Here is a 17,871-nt window from a genome sequence, read left to right as displayed (position 1 = left end):
CCTTGGAGTGTTATACCTGGCGTCAATAAACATTAACAATAAACAATCAATTACCAACATTTCCACAAACACCATATTCACAAAATTTCCCCTAGGATCTAAAAACCTCTTTGGTTCCATCCTCGACCAGAATTTCCCAAAAGATGGTACTCCTCGTGATACCTCCAACACTCTGTAAACATTAACAATAAACAATTACCGATATCTCCCACGGAATGGTCGTTTCACCAGTGTTCACCCAACCACCGTGAAACCCTCCCCCGATCGTCGAGCACGTTTCGCCGGTACGGCTCCTAGGAGCGTTATTCGTACTACATACGGCCGAAATAGATAAATCCTGATCGGGGTTTCCTTCCTTTTTCCGCCGCGCGGCGCTCGCCCTCCCCCTCCCCCCACCCACCCACCCACCCACCCCACAGTTCCCTTCCCCTCCCGAACCGAGCCGCCGTCGTCGTCCGCCGCCACGGCTTCCCATCAACCCCCCACCCATCGCCGATTCCGGATCGCGTTCTCGTTCCTTCCCGCGTGCGTTGGGTTCTCTATCCCCATCCCCGCCCCTAGCCAGAGCCGCGGCAGAGTCGAATCGGATGGAAGGAAGGCAGCCAGGCAGGCCCCGCTGGCCGACTGACCGTCCTCGACGTCTGTTGTACCTTTACTCCGGTCTGCGCGTTCTTCAGGAACGTACGTGCCGTTCTACCTAACACGCGCGACACACACAGAACCGCCTCCTCGCCAAAAGGCAGACGTCAACCGTGACCGACCCGGTGCAACGTGCATTTTCGCTCGACCGCTCGAATCTCGCGGTCCACAGAGAGAAGAGATCCGTCTACGAGCCTGAGAAAGGCTCTCGTACGTTCGCGCGGGGAAACTCGAGGATTTGGTATATATATATATATATATATATACATATATATATATACATATATAGAATTTTTTTTCTCACCGGGTTTCATTTTCTCTTCTTCGTCGCGTATCGACGACCCTGGTGAACAGGTATATATACACACGCGCGTATACCAGTGACAATGGCCCAGCTGATCAGCGTCAAGCTCTCCAGGTTCGACGGATCCCCGTGGGGCTTCCGTCTTCAGGGTGGCAAGGACTTTGGCACCCCGCTCGTCGTGCAGAAGGTGAGTGGAAGCTTTCTTTTGAGATCCACCGACCTCGGTGACCCTCGAGAGAGAGAGAGAGAGAGATCAAGAGTCTCGGTGGAGATCGTTCAGGGTCGCCACTGACAGCTTCGATCGGCGACTATGAGCTTTTCTCGATCCGCCTTCGGGTGACATCGGATTTGTTTTTTTTTTCTTTTTTTTTTTTTTAAATTGAGGTCTCGTTTAAGTGGACGTCTTCGTTTCGCGAATTATGGGATTCTCATTGGGGGGATCGGTTTATTTTATTTTGATTCGTGATCGGTGACAATTGCTCGATAAATTTAAATCGTGGAATTTCACGATCTGCGCCGACGGACGAATCCTCGTCGACGATTGGCGAACCAAGACCTCCCGGCGATTGACGGCTCGGTGATCTTCGGGAGGCCATCGAGGCGAGTACGAGATCGATGAAATCACTTCGCGAGAAACGAAGAAAAAAAAAAAAGAAAAATTACGATTTATCCGGATCCGATAATTTATCGGGTTCGATCGACAGGCAAGTCTTCGCGCGGGTTTCTTGTGCAAATCTCGGGAGTGGATCCCATTGCTGACGTCACGATCGGTATTACCGTGCGTGTGCATGCGTGTGTCTGTGTGTGTGTGTCGCGGTTCGACTTGCACGGTGAATCGAGGGACTGCATAATTTTGGTATTTAATTATCGCGAGTAAATAAACATGGAAACCTTAAACTCGATACGGAGGGAATGTTAATTTATAAATACAGTGGTATATGTGCGAGAGGTTTGGTAATCTTCGGTATTTGGGATACTTCGTTCTTGTGGAAGAAAATAAAAATACTTTTATCGCGCCGAAAGTTTACAACGCGGAGCAAATATTTACGATCGATTAGAAATATAGAAAAAATATTCTACTTTATCGTCTCTCGATTAAAGATCGATAGATAAATTAGATCTTCTCGTGTCACGGGGTATCTCGCAATATGGAATATCTCACGGAAGAACTAAAAATATCAAAAATATATTCTCAGGAAGATTGTTTACCATTACGCGATAAAAATGATTACTCCACGATCGCTCGTTAATTATTACACCGTGTCGAGATATCTCTGTATATCACCTCGTAAATTCATATTCCCCCTATAACCGCGACAAAATTTCTATCACCGATAAGTACCCGAATCGCGATGAATTCGTCCACTCTCTGTATCGAACAATATTCGGATAAATATCTCTCCTCCTTACCACCAATATCTCGTTCAATCCTCTTACACAGTTTGCCTTACATCACTGGAAAATATCTCACGGAAGAACTCGAAATATCAAAACTATATTCTCAGAAAGATTGTTTACCATTACGCGATAAAAATGATTACTCCACGATCGTTCGTGAAATATTCCACCGTGTCGAGAGACCTCTGTACATCACCTCCTCGTAAAATCATATTCCTTCTATAACCGCTAAAAAATTTCCCATCACCGATAAATACCCGAATCGCGAAAATATCCGAAGAAACGAGTCAAGCTGGCTGTTATTTTCGAATCGAGCGAGTCTCCGGCCACGATTGAATTTCGTTCGTGAAATAATTCCCTTCCAGGCGTGTCAATTGCAACGATTCAACGGTTCTGGTCGCGTAGCCGTAGCGACGCCCGTGGCCGAGACGAAGAAGCTCCACCCGAGCGAGGGGATTACGTTCGGGCGAAAAAACCGATGTTTTACGAGCGCGAGGCCCACCGATCGTCCTTTTCCGCCGTTACCGTGTCTCCGTGGTGCCGAGCGGTTGCATAAGCCGCCAGCAAACGCCAAATTATTTCACGCGCATCGGTAGAAATCGCTGCCAACTACGTGCGAAACGCGCGGCTCGACGTCGCCACCGTGTTTTGGCGACGTAGGCGCGCTGTAACACGAGAAGCCTTTGGCTTAGCATCGCTGCCACGAACTTTCGTGCGAATTTTCAAAACTTTCTTCGCTTCGCGGGAATAGACGGCTCCGCGGCCGGCCATGCGCCGCGGGACTCGTTACGAGATCGCGCGCCACGATGATCCACGCGGGCGTATCCTCGCCCCTTTGGCCGCCTTATTCGTTTTCACTGTCACGTTTATTATTAACAACGAGGGTAACAGCTCGCGCGATATTACGCGAAATTATCCGTGGTCTCCTACGGGATGAATGGATCGAACAGTGGAATAGGAAAATTTCTTCAGTCCAGGGAAACCGTTTGAACTTTCTTCTTCGGTATATATATATTATTAGAAGTAATTTGTATACTATAATTTGATTTAAAAAATCAATTCTTTTGTCAGACATCTAATAGGGCAAAATAAAAAGATTATAATTGTAATAATTTTAAAATTACATTTTAATGTTATAAATTTAACTGATTTATATAAATTAAATTTGATGATAAATTTAAGTAATAAAATTTAAATTATAATATATATATATATATATATATATATATATATATATATATGTATGGAGAATTTATTAATTTTTATTCTTCTTCCTGAGTATACGTGTATGGGTAATTTTAAAGTAACGGGGAATTTTGGGCAATTTAGGGTAAAGGTGTACGGAGTGAACTTGATTATTGAAGATTACACATTGAAGATTAATACCGTTGCATTAATTTTGGAAATTTTATACAGATTTTGCATATATTTTCAAACGTGAGAAAGAAAAGTGGTAGTTACAGAGTGTCTCTATTGTATTGTGCCAAAAATGTGTTTGTTAAATATTGATACGTTTTGTATCCCTTTTTATGCCAAGAAACATTTGTAAGAACATTTTCGTAATACCACTGAATCTCGTGAGATATTCCACCGTGTCAAAACACCCTGTATACATGTGTTAAAGATGGATTGTCTCTGTTCTTTCGATTCTTCTTCTTTAAAGATACTATGTATTTAAATGTTTCTGTATATTTTCACTTTTCTTGAAATTCCTTTTGAAAATATTACAAATATACAAATCTTACCGAAAACTATAATCTTCGTTTCGATAATTGAACAAAATTCGTTCATGAACATTACATGTGTACAACATACGAAATTTTACCCACTTTTCATTGCTTTTGAGTTAAAATTCCCTTCGAGAGTATTACAAATATACAACTCTCACCAAAAACTATAATCTTCGTCTCGATGATTAAAGAAAATTTCTCCAACTCGATTTTCCACAATTTTTATCAACCATGTTAAAATACCATTCGTTCACGAACATTACACATTTTTCATTCCTTTTGAGTTAAAATTCCCTTCGAATGTATTACAAATATACAACTCTCACCAAAAACTATAATCTTCGTCTCGATGATTAAAGAAAATTTCTCCAACTCGATTTTCCACAATTTTTATCAACCATGTTAAAATACCATTCGTTCACGAACATTACACATTTTTCATTCCTTTTGAGTTAAAATTCCCTTCGAATGTATTACAAATATACAAATCTCACCGAAAACTATAAACTCCATCCCAATAATCGACGAAAATTTCTCCAATTCGATTTTCCACGATGTTTATCAACCTTGTTAAAATACCGTTCGTTCTCGGCCGCGATCGTGCATTTTCATCTAGATCCAGCGCGCGGTGAAACCGGTGCGGCGCGTATCGTGGAATTTTTACGCTCTCTCGATGGTTCTGGTTCGATCGTGGGCACGGGTGGTACCCCTGTTAACGAAAGACGTTTCGGAACAATTTTATCTCCCGATCGACGTTTCGAACTTGGCCTTCTTAGCCAGCACGTGCTCCGTTTATTTTACGAGGCCGCAAATACAACGTCCGGCCGCCCCTCGGTGCTTCTCGGAAAGGAGAGAAATACGAGTCCCCTGGATCTCGAGGACTCTTACCCGTAGGAGTGAGTGGGATTACGAATTAATCGCCCGTAATTGCTATAACGAAGAAACTCGCTATTTCGTCGCGGTGACTATTAACGAGGATTTATAGATCCCGACGCGTTCGCGCGAGCCTAATACCCCCACTCTTCATCCTTGAGCGAACCACGCGGGAAAGCTACATCTTGGGTGGATCCAAGGTGTCGTAAATATCGAGACCCACCCCGTTCGCCATTTTACAACATCGACAATTACCTGCATTCGGCTACTCGAAACGTTGTCAAGTGTTCAATTACGAAAGGAAGAAAAATGTACACGCTTTACGTAACGAACGATAGATACTACAATCTTTTTTAATCGCTTCTTTTGCCATGTTACGATAAATAAATTTATAAGAAATGTAGAAAGATTTAAAAAAGGTTTCCAAATCACTGAAATTTACATTTTCATGGAGAATCTATTAACAGTAGACGTAACAAAGGGTCAATTTGATTTGTTTCAAACTTCTTTTTAAAGTTACTCGATTGTTAACGGTGTTTTTATTTACAATGTTCGTGGATAATTATCAAAGTAGACAGGTAATGGTATTTGTTAATTAATTTGAGCTTTTCTCATTTAACTTCGAAGATATGTATCTGGTTTGATACAAATAGGAATAAGTTCATCGTCGGTGGTTTTAGTGTTAATATACTCCCTCGACAATGTGTCCGTGATTTATCGCCTTTGTTAGTTGTTCGTTTGCCAATGGTTGCAGAGACTCTTGGTCGTGATACGGTATAATGTTTCGGAAAGTTTCTCAAGTGTTTTGTAGTAAATTGTGCTTGGTATGTCGGAAAGTAGAGAGACTTAGTTGAAGGAAAATGTTTGAAAAGACTTTTTTTTTTCACTCTGACAGGAAGTTAAATTTGTATTGTATGTATTTCGATAAGTGGAGGTTTTGTTGTAGGATTGACTATTTTAACTTTTCTGTGTATAGGTTTCACAGACATTGCATAGAAATTCATTGTTTATTTAGAAGAATTACCACGTAAAAAACAACTTTATGTTTGTAAGGATTAAATAAAAATAGGTGCAAAGATATTACTATTCTTAAATTGGGACTCTTGTCTCCAATCTGTTTCAATGTGAAAGATAATTAATCTGCGTGCAAGGTAGTTAAACGATTAATGGTTGAAGCAATTTAATTTTTATATTTTAGGTTAGAAGTCAATTTTCTCATTTCATTGTGACAAAAGGAAGGGCTGTTATAAATTTAAAGAATCTTTTGATACCATTATCGAAAGGTACAAACGAAATAAGGTCCTTAAAGAAACCTGCAGTGCAATGTTAGAACAGCGACACATAGTTGACGTTAATAAAATATGATGTATTATGTATTTTTCAGTGAAAAAATTTAGCTACCTTGAGGAAATATGTATAAACAACGACGAAAAGTTTCGAACCCACAACATGGAAAGTTTTCACGCTATAAAATTCTAAATGGATCGTAGTGGTTCCTAGTAATTCTACCTCGACTGTAAATGCAATGGCGTACTCGCTTCTATTTCTACGTTCAATGTCTTCGATAAATCAATCGATAAATTACCATCATTAAAATCTCTTAGTCTGAAACACCTTCCCAATACAAAACGCAAAATCAAAGTTATTTTGCATATCAGGAAGAAACAAATATGGATCGAGTGGTGAAGAAAAATAATGGACAGTTATTTTTCAAAAAAATTAAAAATCAAAATAGAGAGAAAAATCTAGAAATCAAGAAAGAAGGACTGAAGCATAGACGTCTATTGTAACAGTTCTTAATAATCTTCTTTCAACTTGAAATGCAATGGCGTAGTCACTCGTATTTCTGCTCTCAAAGTTTTCGATAAATTATTCTTATTAAAATCTCTTAGTCTGGAAGAGTTCTCCAATGTATGTACGTGAAAATCAAAGTTACGATTTTGCATATCAGGAAGGAACAAATATGGATGGAAGAGTGAAGAAAAATAATGAACAGTTATTTTTAAAAAAGTGAAAAACCAAGACAGAGAGAAAAAGTGAGAAAAACCTAGAAACCAAGAGAGAGAGAGACTGAAACATAGACGTCTATCATAACAGTTGTTAATAATCCTCTCCCGACTCCAATTGCACACAGTGCAATGGCGTAGTCACCCATATTTCCACTCTCAAAGTTTTCCGGTAAATGATTTGTATTAATCCCTTAGTTTGGTACACCTCCTGAATCTATAAACGTGAAAATCAAAGTTACCATTTTGCACAGAAACAATTGTGGATGGAGGTTTGAAGTAAAATAACCGACGGTCGTTTTTAAAAATTCGATGCATTGGACGCGTGTAAAAAGCGAGAAACCAAAAGAGAGACAGAGAGATAGAGAGAGATAGAGTCAGCGACGCGTCGCTGGTAATCCGAGGCAAATTATTTGGGCGTTCTATTTCTAGAAGGTGCCTTTGCGAAACGCGCGAGCCGGGTCGAGCCCCGCTCGCGAAGACAACGACGAAGACGAAGGCAACGACGACGACCACGACGACCACGACGACGACCACGACGACCACGACGACCACGTCGACGAAGACGACGGTGTCGTCGACGGCTTCGAGCTTCCTGGGCCGCGTTGGTCACCGCGAAAATAAATTTTTCGTCGGAGGGAGCGATCTCGCGTCGATCGATAAAAATACCGATCTACGACGCGCCACGTGCGTCTGTCTTTCCGCTCGCTCGCTCGCTCGCTCGCGAGAAGCCGAGGATGAAAAAGGAATTCTAAGCGACAACGGAGCCAGCCGAGTGCGATTCACGCGGGAGAGGACGGCTTCTTTTTCGAACGAGCCACGGCCCCGTGAAATTCGAAACGCGTGCGGTTTTTTCGCCACGAGTATTCTCACCGCGTCGTGGATCCATCCGGGAAAGGAATTTTCGAAAAAGTCGTGACGCGACTCGATCGTTCGCGGGGATCGAAAAGATCCTTTTTCCAGCACGGAGCGAACTTCGGGAGGGGGGGAAATAACAGAGACGCGTGATTTTTTCGTTGCTTGGAAGTATTTGATTTTGGTAGAAAATTGAAAGGAATGTGTTTTGGGGGAAATTTTATTTTGTGCAGAGTATAGTCGACGAAGATCACTTTTTTTAATAGTTGGGAGAAAATAGCTGAGACATGGGATTCTTTCGTTACTTGGAAGTATTTGATTTTGGTAGAAAATTGAAAGGAATGTGTTTTGGGGGAAATTTTATTCTGTGCAGAGTATAGTTGACGAAGATCGCTTTTTTTTTAAAAGTTGGAAGGGAACAAAAATTAAAAACACATGATTCTTTCACTGCTTGAATGTATTTGGTTATGGTAGAAAATGAGTAGCAATGTTTTTGGGGGGAAATTTTATTTTGTGCAGAGTATAGTCGACGAAGATCACTTTTCTTGAATAGTTGGAAGGGAACAAAAATTAGAAACACATGATTCTTTCACTGCTTGAATGTATTTGGTTATGGTAGAAAATGAGTAGCAATATGTTTGGGGGGAAATTTTATTTTGTGCAGAGTATAGTCGACGAAGATCACTTTTCTTGAATAGTTGGAAGGGAACAAAAATTAGAAACACATGATTCTTTCACTGCTTGAATGTATTTGGTTATGGTAGAAAATGAGTAGCAATATGTTTGGGGGGAAATTTTATTTTGTGCAGAGTATAGTTAATAAAGATAATTTTTCTTGAAAAGTTGAGGGGGAAGAAATAGAAGAGACTTGTTAAATGGATTTCTCTTGAATAATTTAATCGAAATGCATGGTTACGCGCAATAATAAAGCTAGCTGTTCATCGGGCAAAATTGTAGCGCGCATCTGGAAAGACGAGACATAACAATGGCGGCCGGAAGTCCAAGACGAGGAAGCAGGGAATCTGGAATGTTAAGACAGACACCAGAGGAGAGTAACATCTAAGAAATTCACGGACAAAAGGAGGTTACGTTTGAAAGCGTGAAATTAATGTGTTGCAGCTATGGTTGAGAATTCTTTGCACTCAATACGGACCAATTGTTACATTAATCTCTTCCTCGGACTGAATTCTCAGTTTAGAATTTTACAATTATTCCGATCCGAACTTGGCACACGTAAAACCTGTTATTATACTTTTCCAATGTTCTTGCATATCGTTTTCTAATCTTTTTTTAATATCCTGACAACGTAAACACAATTCTCCCAGCGCGCATAATTAAAATTTTTTTCCATTTAAAACCGGTAAAAATCCTCAAATACTAAGAGACGAGAATAGCCTATAGAATTTGATAATGATAATTGTGTTTACTTTAATTTATAAAGTTGGAAGAATCCTTGCCTGAAAATATTTAATCAAATTTCCAACCGAAAGTTTCTACCTAGATATTAATATATCTCCACAATTGAAATTTACTATCCAATAAAAAATGATTTATCTTTCGATAAAAGTTACAAGGATCCTCCCCTGATAAATTTAAATTAAACAAAGAGTGAAGTCTCCAACTGAAATAAATACTTTTATCTAGATAGTAACGTATCTCCAGAATTAAAATTTACCATCTACTAAAAAATTATTTTCTTTCGATAAACACCTACATGAAACCTACAAAGAGAAATATATCGTTTCCGATTATCAGTAGCATCTAGTTATATTATTATTAATCACCCGCTAGACACGAGTTAAAAGTTCGATCTACTAATTTCGAACTCCATGATAAACTATTATTAAAATTCAACATCTACCAAAATATTTGCAATATCTCTCTTCAAAGAAAAATATATCCCTTTCGAACCATATAGTTTTTTCCTTAATTATTAAATCTAATCATAAAACTCAATTATTATTAAAATTCACTATCTATTAAAATATTTTCAATATCTCCCTACAAAGAAAAATATCTCTTTCGAATTTTATACTTTTTCCCTTAATTATTAAACTTGATCATGAACCTCAACTATTATTAAAATTCACCATCTACCAAAATATTTTCAATATCTCCCTATAAAGAAAAATATATCTCTTTCGAATTTTATACTTTTTCCCTTAATTATTAAACTTAATCATAAAACTCAACTATTATTAAAATTCACCATCTACCAAAATATTTCTCTACAAAGAAAAATATATCCCTTTCAAATCTTATAATGTTTCCCTTAATTATCAACCTTAATCATAAAACTCAACTATTATTAAAATTCACCATCTACCAAAATATTTCTCTACAAAGAAAAATATATCCCTTTCAAATCTTATAATTTTTCCCTTAATGATCAACCTTAATCATAAACTTCAACTATTATTAAAATTCACCATCTACCAAAATATTTTCAATACCTCTCTACAGAGAATAATACATCCCTTTCGATCATCACTTGCACCTAGTTACATTACGATCGATCACACGCTAGAAACCAGTTAAAAGTTCGAAATCCACGATAATGTTAGTTCGTAAGTTATTCACACAGTTAGTCCGTGAAAAGTTTAATTGTCCTCGCGAACGACTCGCCTCTCGCGTCTCGTCGCCTATTCTGGGCCAGCCTGTAAATACAGAAATCGCGTTTTCGTTCTGGTTCTCGTAATCTCCAACGAACAGCTGCGCGTATCCGCGGCGAGGGGTTTCCGCGATTCCGCTGCACCGAGTGCAGTCGGTGCAACGTGGGCGCGTTGTTACGCGATATGTGTATTTCGTTCGGCGCATTATCGCTCCGTGGAAGGACTCGGCATAAATTCCGCGTGTCGTTAGCCGATTATAGTGTGTCACGACGATAACGCGTTCTCGTCATTAGCATTCCGTTTTGTTTCGCGGCGTCGCTGGAAGAAACACGGTGTCTAATTATTCGTCGGAGTAACGAGTGCCAAGGACGCGAGCGCGAATCATTTGATAGATAACGATACAAGTCGTCGTGTTCGATACGCAACAGATGCACGTCCACTCGAGCGATTGATCTGGGGGAAAAAAATTCCAAAGATAACCATTGTCTCCTGTTATCGGAGATAACACTAACGTTCTTTTGAGAACGATCTACGAGAAGAATCTACTACGTATGGAAAGAAGTTGACGCAACAAAAGAATATTTATCGTTTCGATGAAAATTCTCTGTTATTGGCCACTAAGGAATTATGTCCCTTTCGCATGTACGGAGAGAATGCAACTGGGAAAAATGCATCTTTTTCACGAAGAAGTACACCTCTGGCTATAAATATTAGAACATTGTATTTTTTAACCTTTAGAGAAAAATACTATTCTTGTATTTTAGGGAAAAATACGATTCTTGTATTTTTATCGATAATACATTCTTTGTATTATTTTTAACGATTCGAGCCCCATGTAAATAAAATTTACATCGTATTTTTACATCGTCCCATGTAAATAAAATTTTAGTTTTCTTTCTATGGTGAAACCAAGCTCTCGATCTTTTATTTTTCGATAGTTACACACGAAATAGTTACTCACTTCTCTCACGATGTAAAATATCAAACGTGGGAATATTTCTTCGATAAGTTTACAAGTCGATAACTATTAGATTCACTTTGGATAAATGTAATCTTTCTTGTTGTTACGTCCATTCGGTGCAGTCAAAGGAATTGCAATCGCGTTGTCGCTAACTCGGAAAATTTCCTCGTTGATTTTCGCGTAATTTTTCCCTCTCGTTGTATCCTCTTTAGATACGAGATAGACATAATCTCCTCGTTCTCCGTCTAACAGGGAACTCAATGGTACGTGAAACGATAAAAATCCTTTCGTACCGCGTTAACTGGCGTTCTTTCCACACGGAATGCCGATGCACGGTTTAGCTAATCCGTTCATGGTTAGAGCGAAGATTACAATTTACTTTCAATTTGCCTCGATGTCGAATCGTTCGTTTGGAAATTTCGGGAATGCACTTTTAACGACACCAATTACGCGTTCCATTCTTGGGAAACGAATCACCTGATAATTCACCGACAGGAATGAACACCAGAGAAAAATTTAGATTCGATCTTTGCAATAATCGTCGTACCCACGATAAGATAAAAGGTAAAATATTCTACGACTATGTTTGCAGTGAACCTGGTGAATAAAACTGCGTTTCCACGTCCTTGTAATTCTTTCAATTTTAATATCTTAAACCTAGTAAATTGGTTCATTTATCCGGTACGGTGGTTTTCAAATACGGTGAAAAATTATACCGATCGGTGGTTGATTTTTTAAAAAGATTTACAAACAAACAAAATGTATCTTCAATGTTTCGTTCATACTTATCACTACTAATATTAACCGTATTCGTTAATTAAAAGGTAAATCCAACGTAGGTCTGCGAAAATGATTTATTATTATTGTCTTTTATTATATAAAGTCATTATTATTTATTATTATTATTTATTATTATTATATACACTCATTATTAATTATTATTATTATATACACTTATTATTATCTATTATTATTATATACATTCATTCTTATCTATTATTATTTTATACACTCATTATTATCTATTATTATTTTATACACTCATTATTATCTATTATTATTATATACACTTATTATTATCTATTATTATTATATACATTCATTCTTATCTATTATTATTTTATACACTCATTATTATCTATTATTATTTTATACACTCATTATTATCTATTATTATTATATACATTCATTATTATCTATTATTATTATATACACTCATTATTATCTATTATTATTTTATACACTCATTATTATTTATTACTATTATCTATTATTATTTTATACACTCATTATTATCTATTATTATTATATACACTCATATTATTTATTACTATTATCTATTATTATTATATACACTCATTTATTATTATTATCTATTATTATTATATACACTCATTATTTATTATTATTTACTATTACTATCATATACACTCATCATTATTTATTATTATTATTTATTACTATCATATACACTCATTATTATTTATTATTATTACATACACTCTACACATCTCTGATACTATTATTCCACATTAATATTTCGCAACTGTACAAGCACTAGAACACTCCTGTCGTACCTACCGGATGAAAGCTCCTCGATAGAAACCGTGACTAGCCAATTCGCGAAACTAAATCTCCGTTTAACAGATTCGGACGAGTGTAAAAATAGACCCGGATCAGAAAATTACCGCTAAAAGCACGTCGGCTATGACGAGCATCCCTGTAACGACGTTACGTGTACGTCAACCGTACCCGACAGGTTAACGATCGTTAGTCCCGAGATTCCACCACTCCCGTCTTTAAGTCTCGTTCTCCATGGTGCGATTATTTGGAAAACGTCGCAGGCTCGACGACAAGCTCCAAGAACAACAACAATATTACGCAACGAGCGTCCGCCAACAGGTAGCCCAACCTCGGTCGAAAATACCTTGCCAGGAGGGACTTCCTTCCGATAAAGGTTAACACACGAGTGTGGCAATAGCTGGTGTTCTGCCAGCCCGCGTGGGAAGTGAAACGATTTAACGGATCGCCGTTGAAAAATGAAGTATGAAACGGATCCGGTGTAAATTATGTACACCGTTCCCGCTAAACATAGAAACAAACTTTCGTAAATATCTGTTGGAGGACAGTATCTATTAAAAGAATCGTTCACCGTCGATGGTAGGGGACAACAGCTCGTTCGAGTGTTTTTCGAGAAGAAAACGGTTCAGAAGGGAACCGAGATGGGACAGGGAAAATGATCGTGTGGAACTGGGATGGAAAGAAGAGAGAGAGAAAGGGGGGAGCCACGTTCTCGATACTCGAGAACGGGCGATATTTTCGTCATTATCGAAAATAAGCCGTCGGCGTCGAGTCACCGTTCACGAATTCTGTTTATGTCTACCAGGCACGATTTCGCGCCGACACCGTTGCAGAGAAGCGGGAAACGTAATCGCCGCGGCGCGAGTTGCATGGCCGATTTGTGTACGAGCACCGTGTACACAATGTACGGAATTAAACGACGTAATTGGAAAGTAGACGTCGTTCGCGATGTTTTCTCGGGTTAGATGGAAGGAGAGTCAGGGGTTTTCGAGAAAGAAACATTTTAGGGGAAGCGAGAAAGGAAATTGGAGGAGGGCTGAGATCTTGGGTTCTTTAATCATTTTTCTTATGGGGATTGTGGTCTCTTGAGTCTTTCGTCTGGGAGAATTTTTATGGATTATTGAAATCTTGAGTTGATAATAGATGTGGGAGAGAGGGGAAGGTTAGTTTATGTACAAGGGGGATGTTTTTGTTTGATGAGTCGAGTGTTGGGGCACGAGGATCTTTTTTGAGAAATGGAGGAGCAAGATTTGAGAGCATAAAGTAGTCTGGGGTGTGAGATCTGGGGCCCTTGAATAATTTTTTGACGATAATTATAGTTTCTTGAGTAGTCTTTTGTATATGAGAATTTTCATGGGTTATTCATATTTTGAGTTGGTAATAAATATGGGAGAGGGGAGAAGGTTAGTTTATATGCAAGAGGAAATGTTTTATTCGACGAGTCAAATGTTGGGGCACAAGGATTTTTTTGCAAAAGGGGGGACAATATTTAAGAGAAAGTGACAAAGAAAATGAAGGAGGGTTGAGTTCTCGAGCCCTGGAATTATTCTTCGATGAAGATTATGGTATCTTGAGTTTTTTGTCTATGAGAATTTTCATGGATTAATCAAATCTTGAGTTGGTAATAAATGTGGAAGAGGGGAGAAGGTTAGTTTATATGCAGGAGGAATTGTTTTATTCGACGAGTCAAATGTTGGGGCACGAGGATTTTTTTGAAAAGGGAGGGACAATATTTGAGAGAAAGTGACAAAGAAAATGGAGGAGGGTTGAGATCTCGAGCCTTGGAACTATTCTTCGATGGAGATTATGGTATCTTGAGTTTTTTGTCTATGAGAATTTTTATGAATTAACCAAATCTTGAGTTGATAATAAATATGTAAGAGGGGAGAAGGTTAGTTTACATTAACCTTAAAAATTAACCCACAAAAATTGGGGCACGAGGATTTGTTTTGAAAAGGGAGGGCAAGATTTGAGAGAAAGTGACAAAGAAAATGGAGAAGGGCTGAGATTTCGGACCCTTAAATAATACTTCGATGATGATTATGGTATCTTGAGTCTTTTATCTATGAGAATCTTCATGGATCATTTAAGTCTCGCGTTAATATTAAATATAGAAGAGGGGGCAAGGTTAATTTACCTGCATGGGAATTTACATACAAAGGGGGTTGTTTTATTCTACGAGTCAAATGTTGGGGCATGAAGAGCTTTTTGAGAAGTGGAGGGGTAAGTTTTTGAGAGCATAATGTACCCAGAGGGATGAGACTTCGAGCCCTCAAATAATTTTTTTAAGACAATTATAGTTTCTTGAGTCTTTTGTCTAAGAGAATTTTCATGAATTGTCCAAGTCTTGCATTAATAATAAATATAGAAGAGTGGAGAAGGTTAGTTTACATACAGGGGTATTGTTTTATTCGAGGTGTCAAAACTTGGAGTACGAGGATTTTTTTGAAAAGCGAGTGGCAAGATTTAAGAACAGAAAGTACTAAAGAATATGGAAAAAGGGGGCTGAGGTTTCGGGGTCTTAAATAATTCTTCGATGAAGATTTATATATCTTCAATCTTTCGTCTACGAGAATCTTCCTGCATCATCCAACGATCCATCATTTTACGTTAATAATAAAAATAGAAAAAAGGGGAAGGTTAGTTTACATACATGGAAATTTATATACAGAGGGGATTAGTTTATTCGACGAGTCAAATATTAGGGCACGAAAATTTTTTCGAAAAATGGAGAAACTGGTTTTCGAGAACAGAAACTGTCCATGAAAATGAGAAAGAGGCCTGAAATCTCCTCGAATGATTCTCCGATAAAGATCACTCGCTTCTTGACTCTTCTGTCTTTAAAAACCTTCATAAGTCACCTCATGTTTGCTCTAATGACACAGAACTGAGAGTAAACTATTTATTATTTACTATTCTCTCCCGCCAAAATTCACCTACCGAAACTAACAAATAAACTATGAATTTTGCGCACTCAATGCGTATGTTAATATAAAAAACATAGTTCATACAAAAAAAAAACAAACATTTCTCATAAGTGAACACACAAATGCATCGTTCCTCGTAAATGAACATATTAATGTATCCTTTCTCATAAATAGTACCAATTCTACATAAATTTCTTGTCCATATTAGACAATTTCCTAAATTTATAAATTTCTTATTTTTTCATACTACTGTACGTACAAAACTACCATTACAAGCATACCCCCCTCATAAAGCCATAAAATCCACGGTGTAGCGGCAAAGCGACGAAATAAACCAAACAAATGTAAAAAAATGGTAAAATCGTCGGTAAATAACGCAAACGTACAATTCCTCTCGATCTCGTTCTTTCCGAATGAGAATCGTCCTCCGTTGCACTGTTGCACTGTTGCACTGTTGCATCGCGTATTTTGGCGCGGCCTGTACAAGCGGGTGCAGACCGCGAATTCGAATCCGGCGCAGGATGTCGCCGGCTGCACCGCGCCGAGTGCAACGTCGTAATTCTGCCGAACGATACAAAAAGACCACCGCGAGCCACTCCGAGGCTTTCCACGAAGGCCACATTTATCGGGGTTGTTGTTCATCGAACTCTGAATCGAACCGGAGAAAATTGAACCGTACGAGGAAAACGAATTTCGCTCGTGACGGGACGATTGGTGCGATCAAACGATCAGCAATGTTCGAACGTCAATTTTTTGAAACGTTGGAAAAACGTGTATAGAATATATATATATATATATATATATATATAACCTACCCAATCTTTGAAAGTTTCTTTAAGAATTCCACCTGTTTATACACAACATTCTGATATTATATTTACTCATGATGGAAATATAATTCCAAAATATATAGTTCCAAAATATATATATATATATATATTCATGAGTAAATATAATATATTTTGGAATATATATATATTCATGAGTAAATATAATATTAGAATGTTGTGTATAAACTGGTGGAATTCTTGATGGAAATATAATTCCAAAATATATAGTTCCAATATATATATATATATATATATATTCATGAGTAAATATAATATTAGAATGTTGTGTATAAACTGTTGGAATTTTTAAAGAAACTTTTAAAGATTGGGCAGGTTCATTGAATATATTGTGTTTGCGAATGAAAATATGGTGGAAGAAATTTAATGGTAATATTTTCTTTTGTAATTAATATATGAAATATATGGTAAGGTAACGATCACTTTTAATTGAAATTAAATGGCATTTTAGTATGATTGTTCAAAGTTTGAATGTCGAGTGTAAGGTAGGATTTCTTTCATTTTAATTCTTTATTGGATGACTTTTGGAATATTAACAGAAGACAAGTGGAAAAATTGTTGTATTTTATAGAGACAGACGTGGTTTAACGAGTAAAGTTTTGATACGATTCAAAGTAAACCTAAATTTGCGATCTTAAACACGAGACTACCAAATGACTATCCAGTATCATCAAAGACGAAAAATATTACAAGAAATGGGAGTAAATTAAAAATAGTATAATTTACAAATGAAAGAAACTTGAGTTCTCCAATTAAAGTTAAATATCTCACTCTACTAGATTCGCAACTCCAACAACGAAGTTCAATGCTCAAAAAAGATTTCTCAACCCTGTACGCACACTATTCGTTCGATTTTTCGATCCAAATAACCATAATCACGTATCTCGAAATACCAGACAATACCTTCCTTCGAAATAATTTCACGCGCACGTTTACCATCATTATCACCAAAACATTATAGAAACTATTCCTCTCGACTCTATCGTATAATTACTCGAACGAGGAAACATTTCGAATTTGTTTCCGGGCTCTGTATACACACAGTGTCGAAGACTGTCGAAAATACCCGAAACTCGTTGCTTGCGTAACCGAACGGTGCATCGTAGCCGTCGCGAGAAGCTTCGACGTTCTCTTAAA

At 37.8% G+C, this 17,871-nt stretch overlaps 1 protein-coding gene across 1 annotated transcript in view; it reads left to right on the top strand.

The window, feature by feature from the left end:
* The first annotated feature begins 572 nt into the window (after positions 1 to 572).
* LOC143151706 (PDZ and LIM domain protein Zasp) overlaps positions 573 to 17,871 on the top strand; it is a 76,570-nt gene continuing 59,271 nt past the window's right edge. The window contains exons 1-2 of the mRNA XM_076321070.1: positions 573 to 880; positions 994 to 1,130. Of these exons, the coding sequence (XP_076177185.1) occupies positions 1,026 to 1,130 (105 nt within the window). The 5' untranslated portion in view covers positions 573 to 880; positions 994 to 1,025. The remainder of the gene's footprint in view (positions 881 to 993; positions 1,131 to 17,871) is intronic.

Source organism: Ptiloglossa arizonensis, chromosome 1 (assembly GCF_051014685.1).
Source record: "Ptiloglossa arizonensis isolate GNS036 chromosome 1, iyPtiAriz1_principal, whole genome shotgun sequence".
Classification (NCBI taxonomy): domain Eukaryota; kingdom Metazoa; phylum Arthropoda; class Insecta; order Hymenoptera; family Colletidae; genus Ptiloglossa; species Ptiloglossa arizonensis.
Note: the sequence above shows the minus strand (reverse complement) of the source record. Positions and strands in the feature narration are given on the sequence as shown.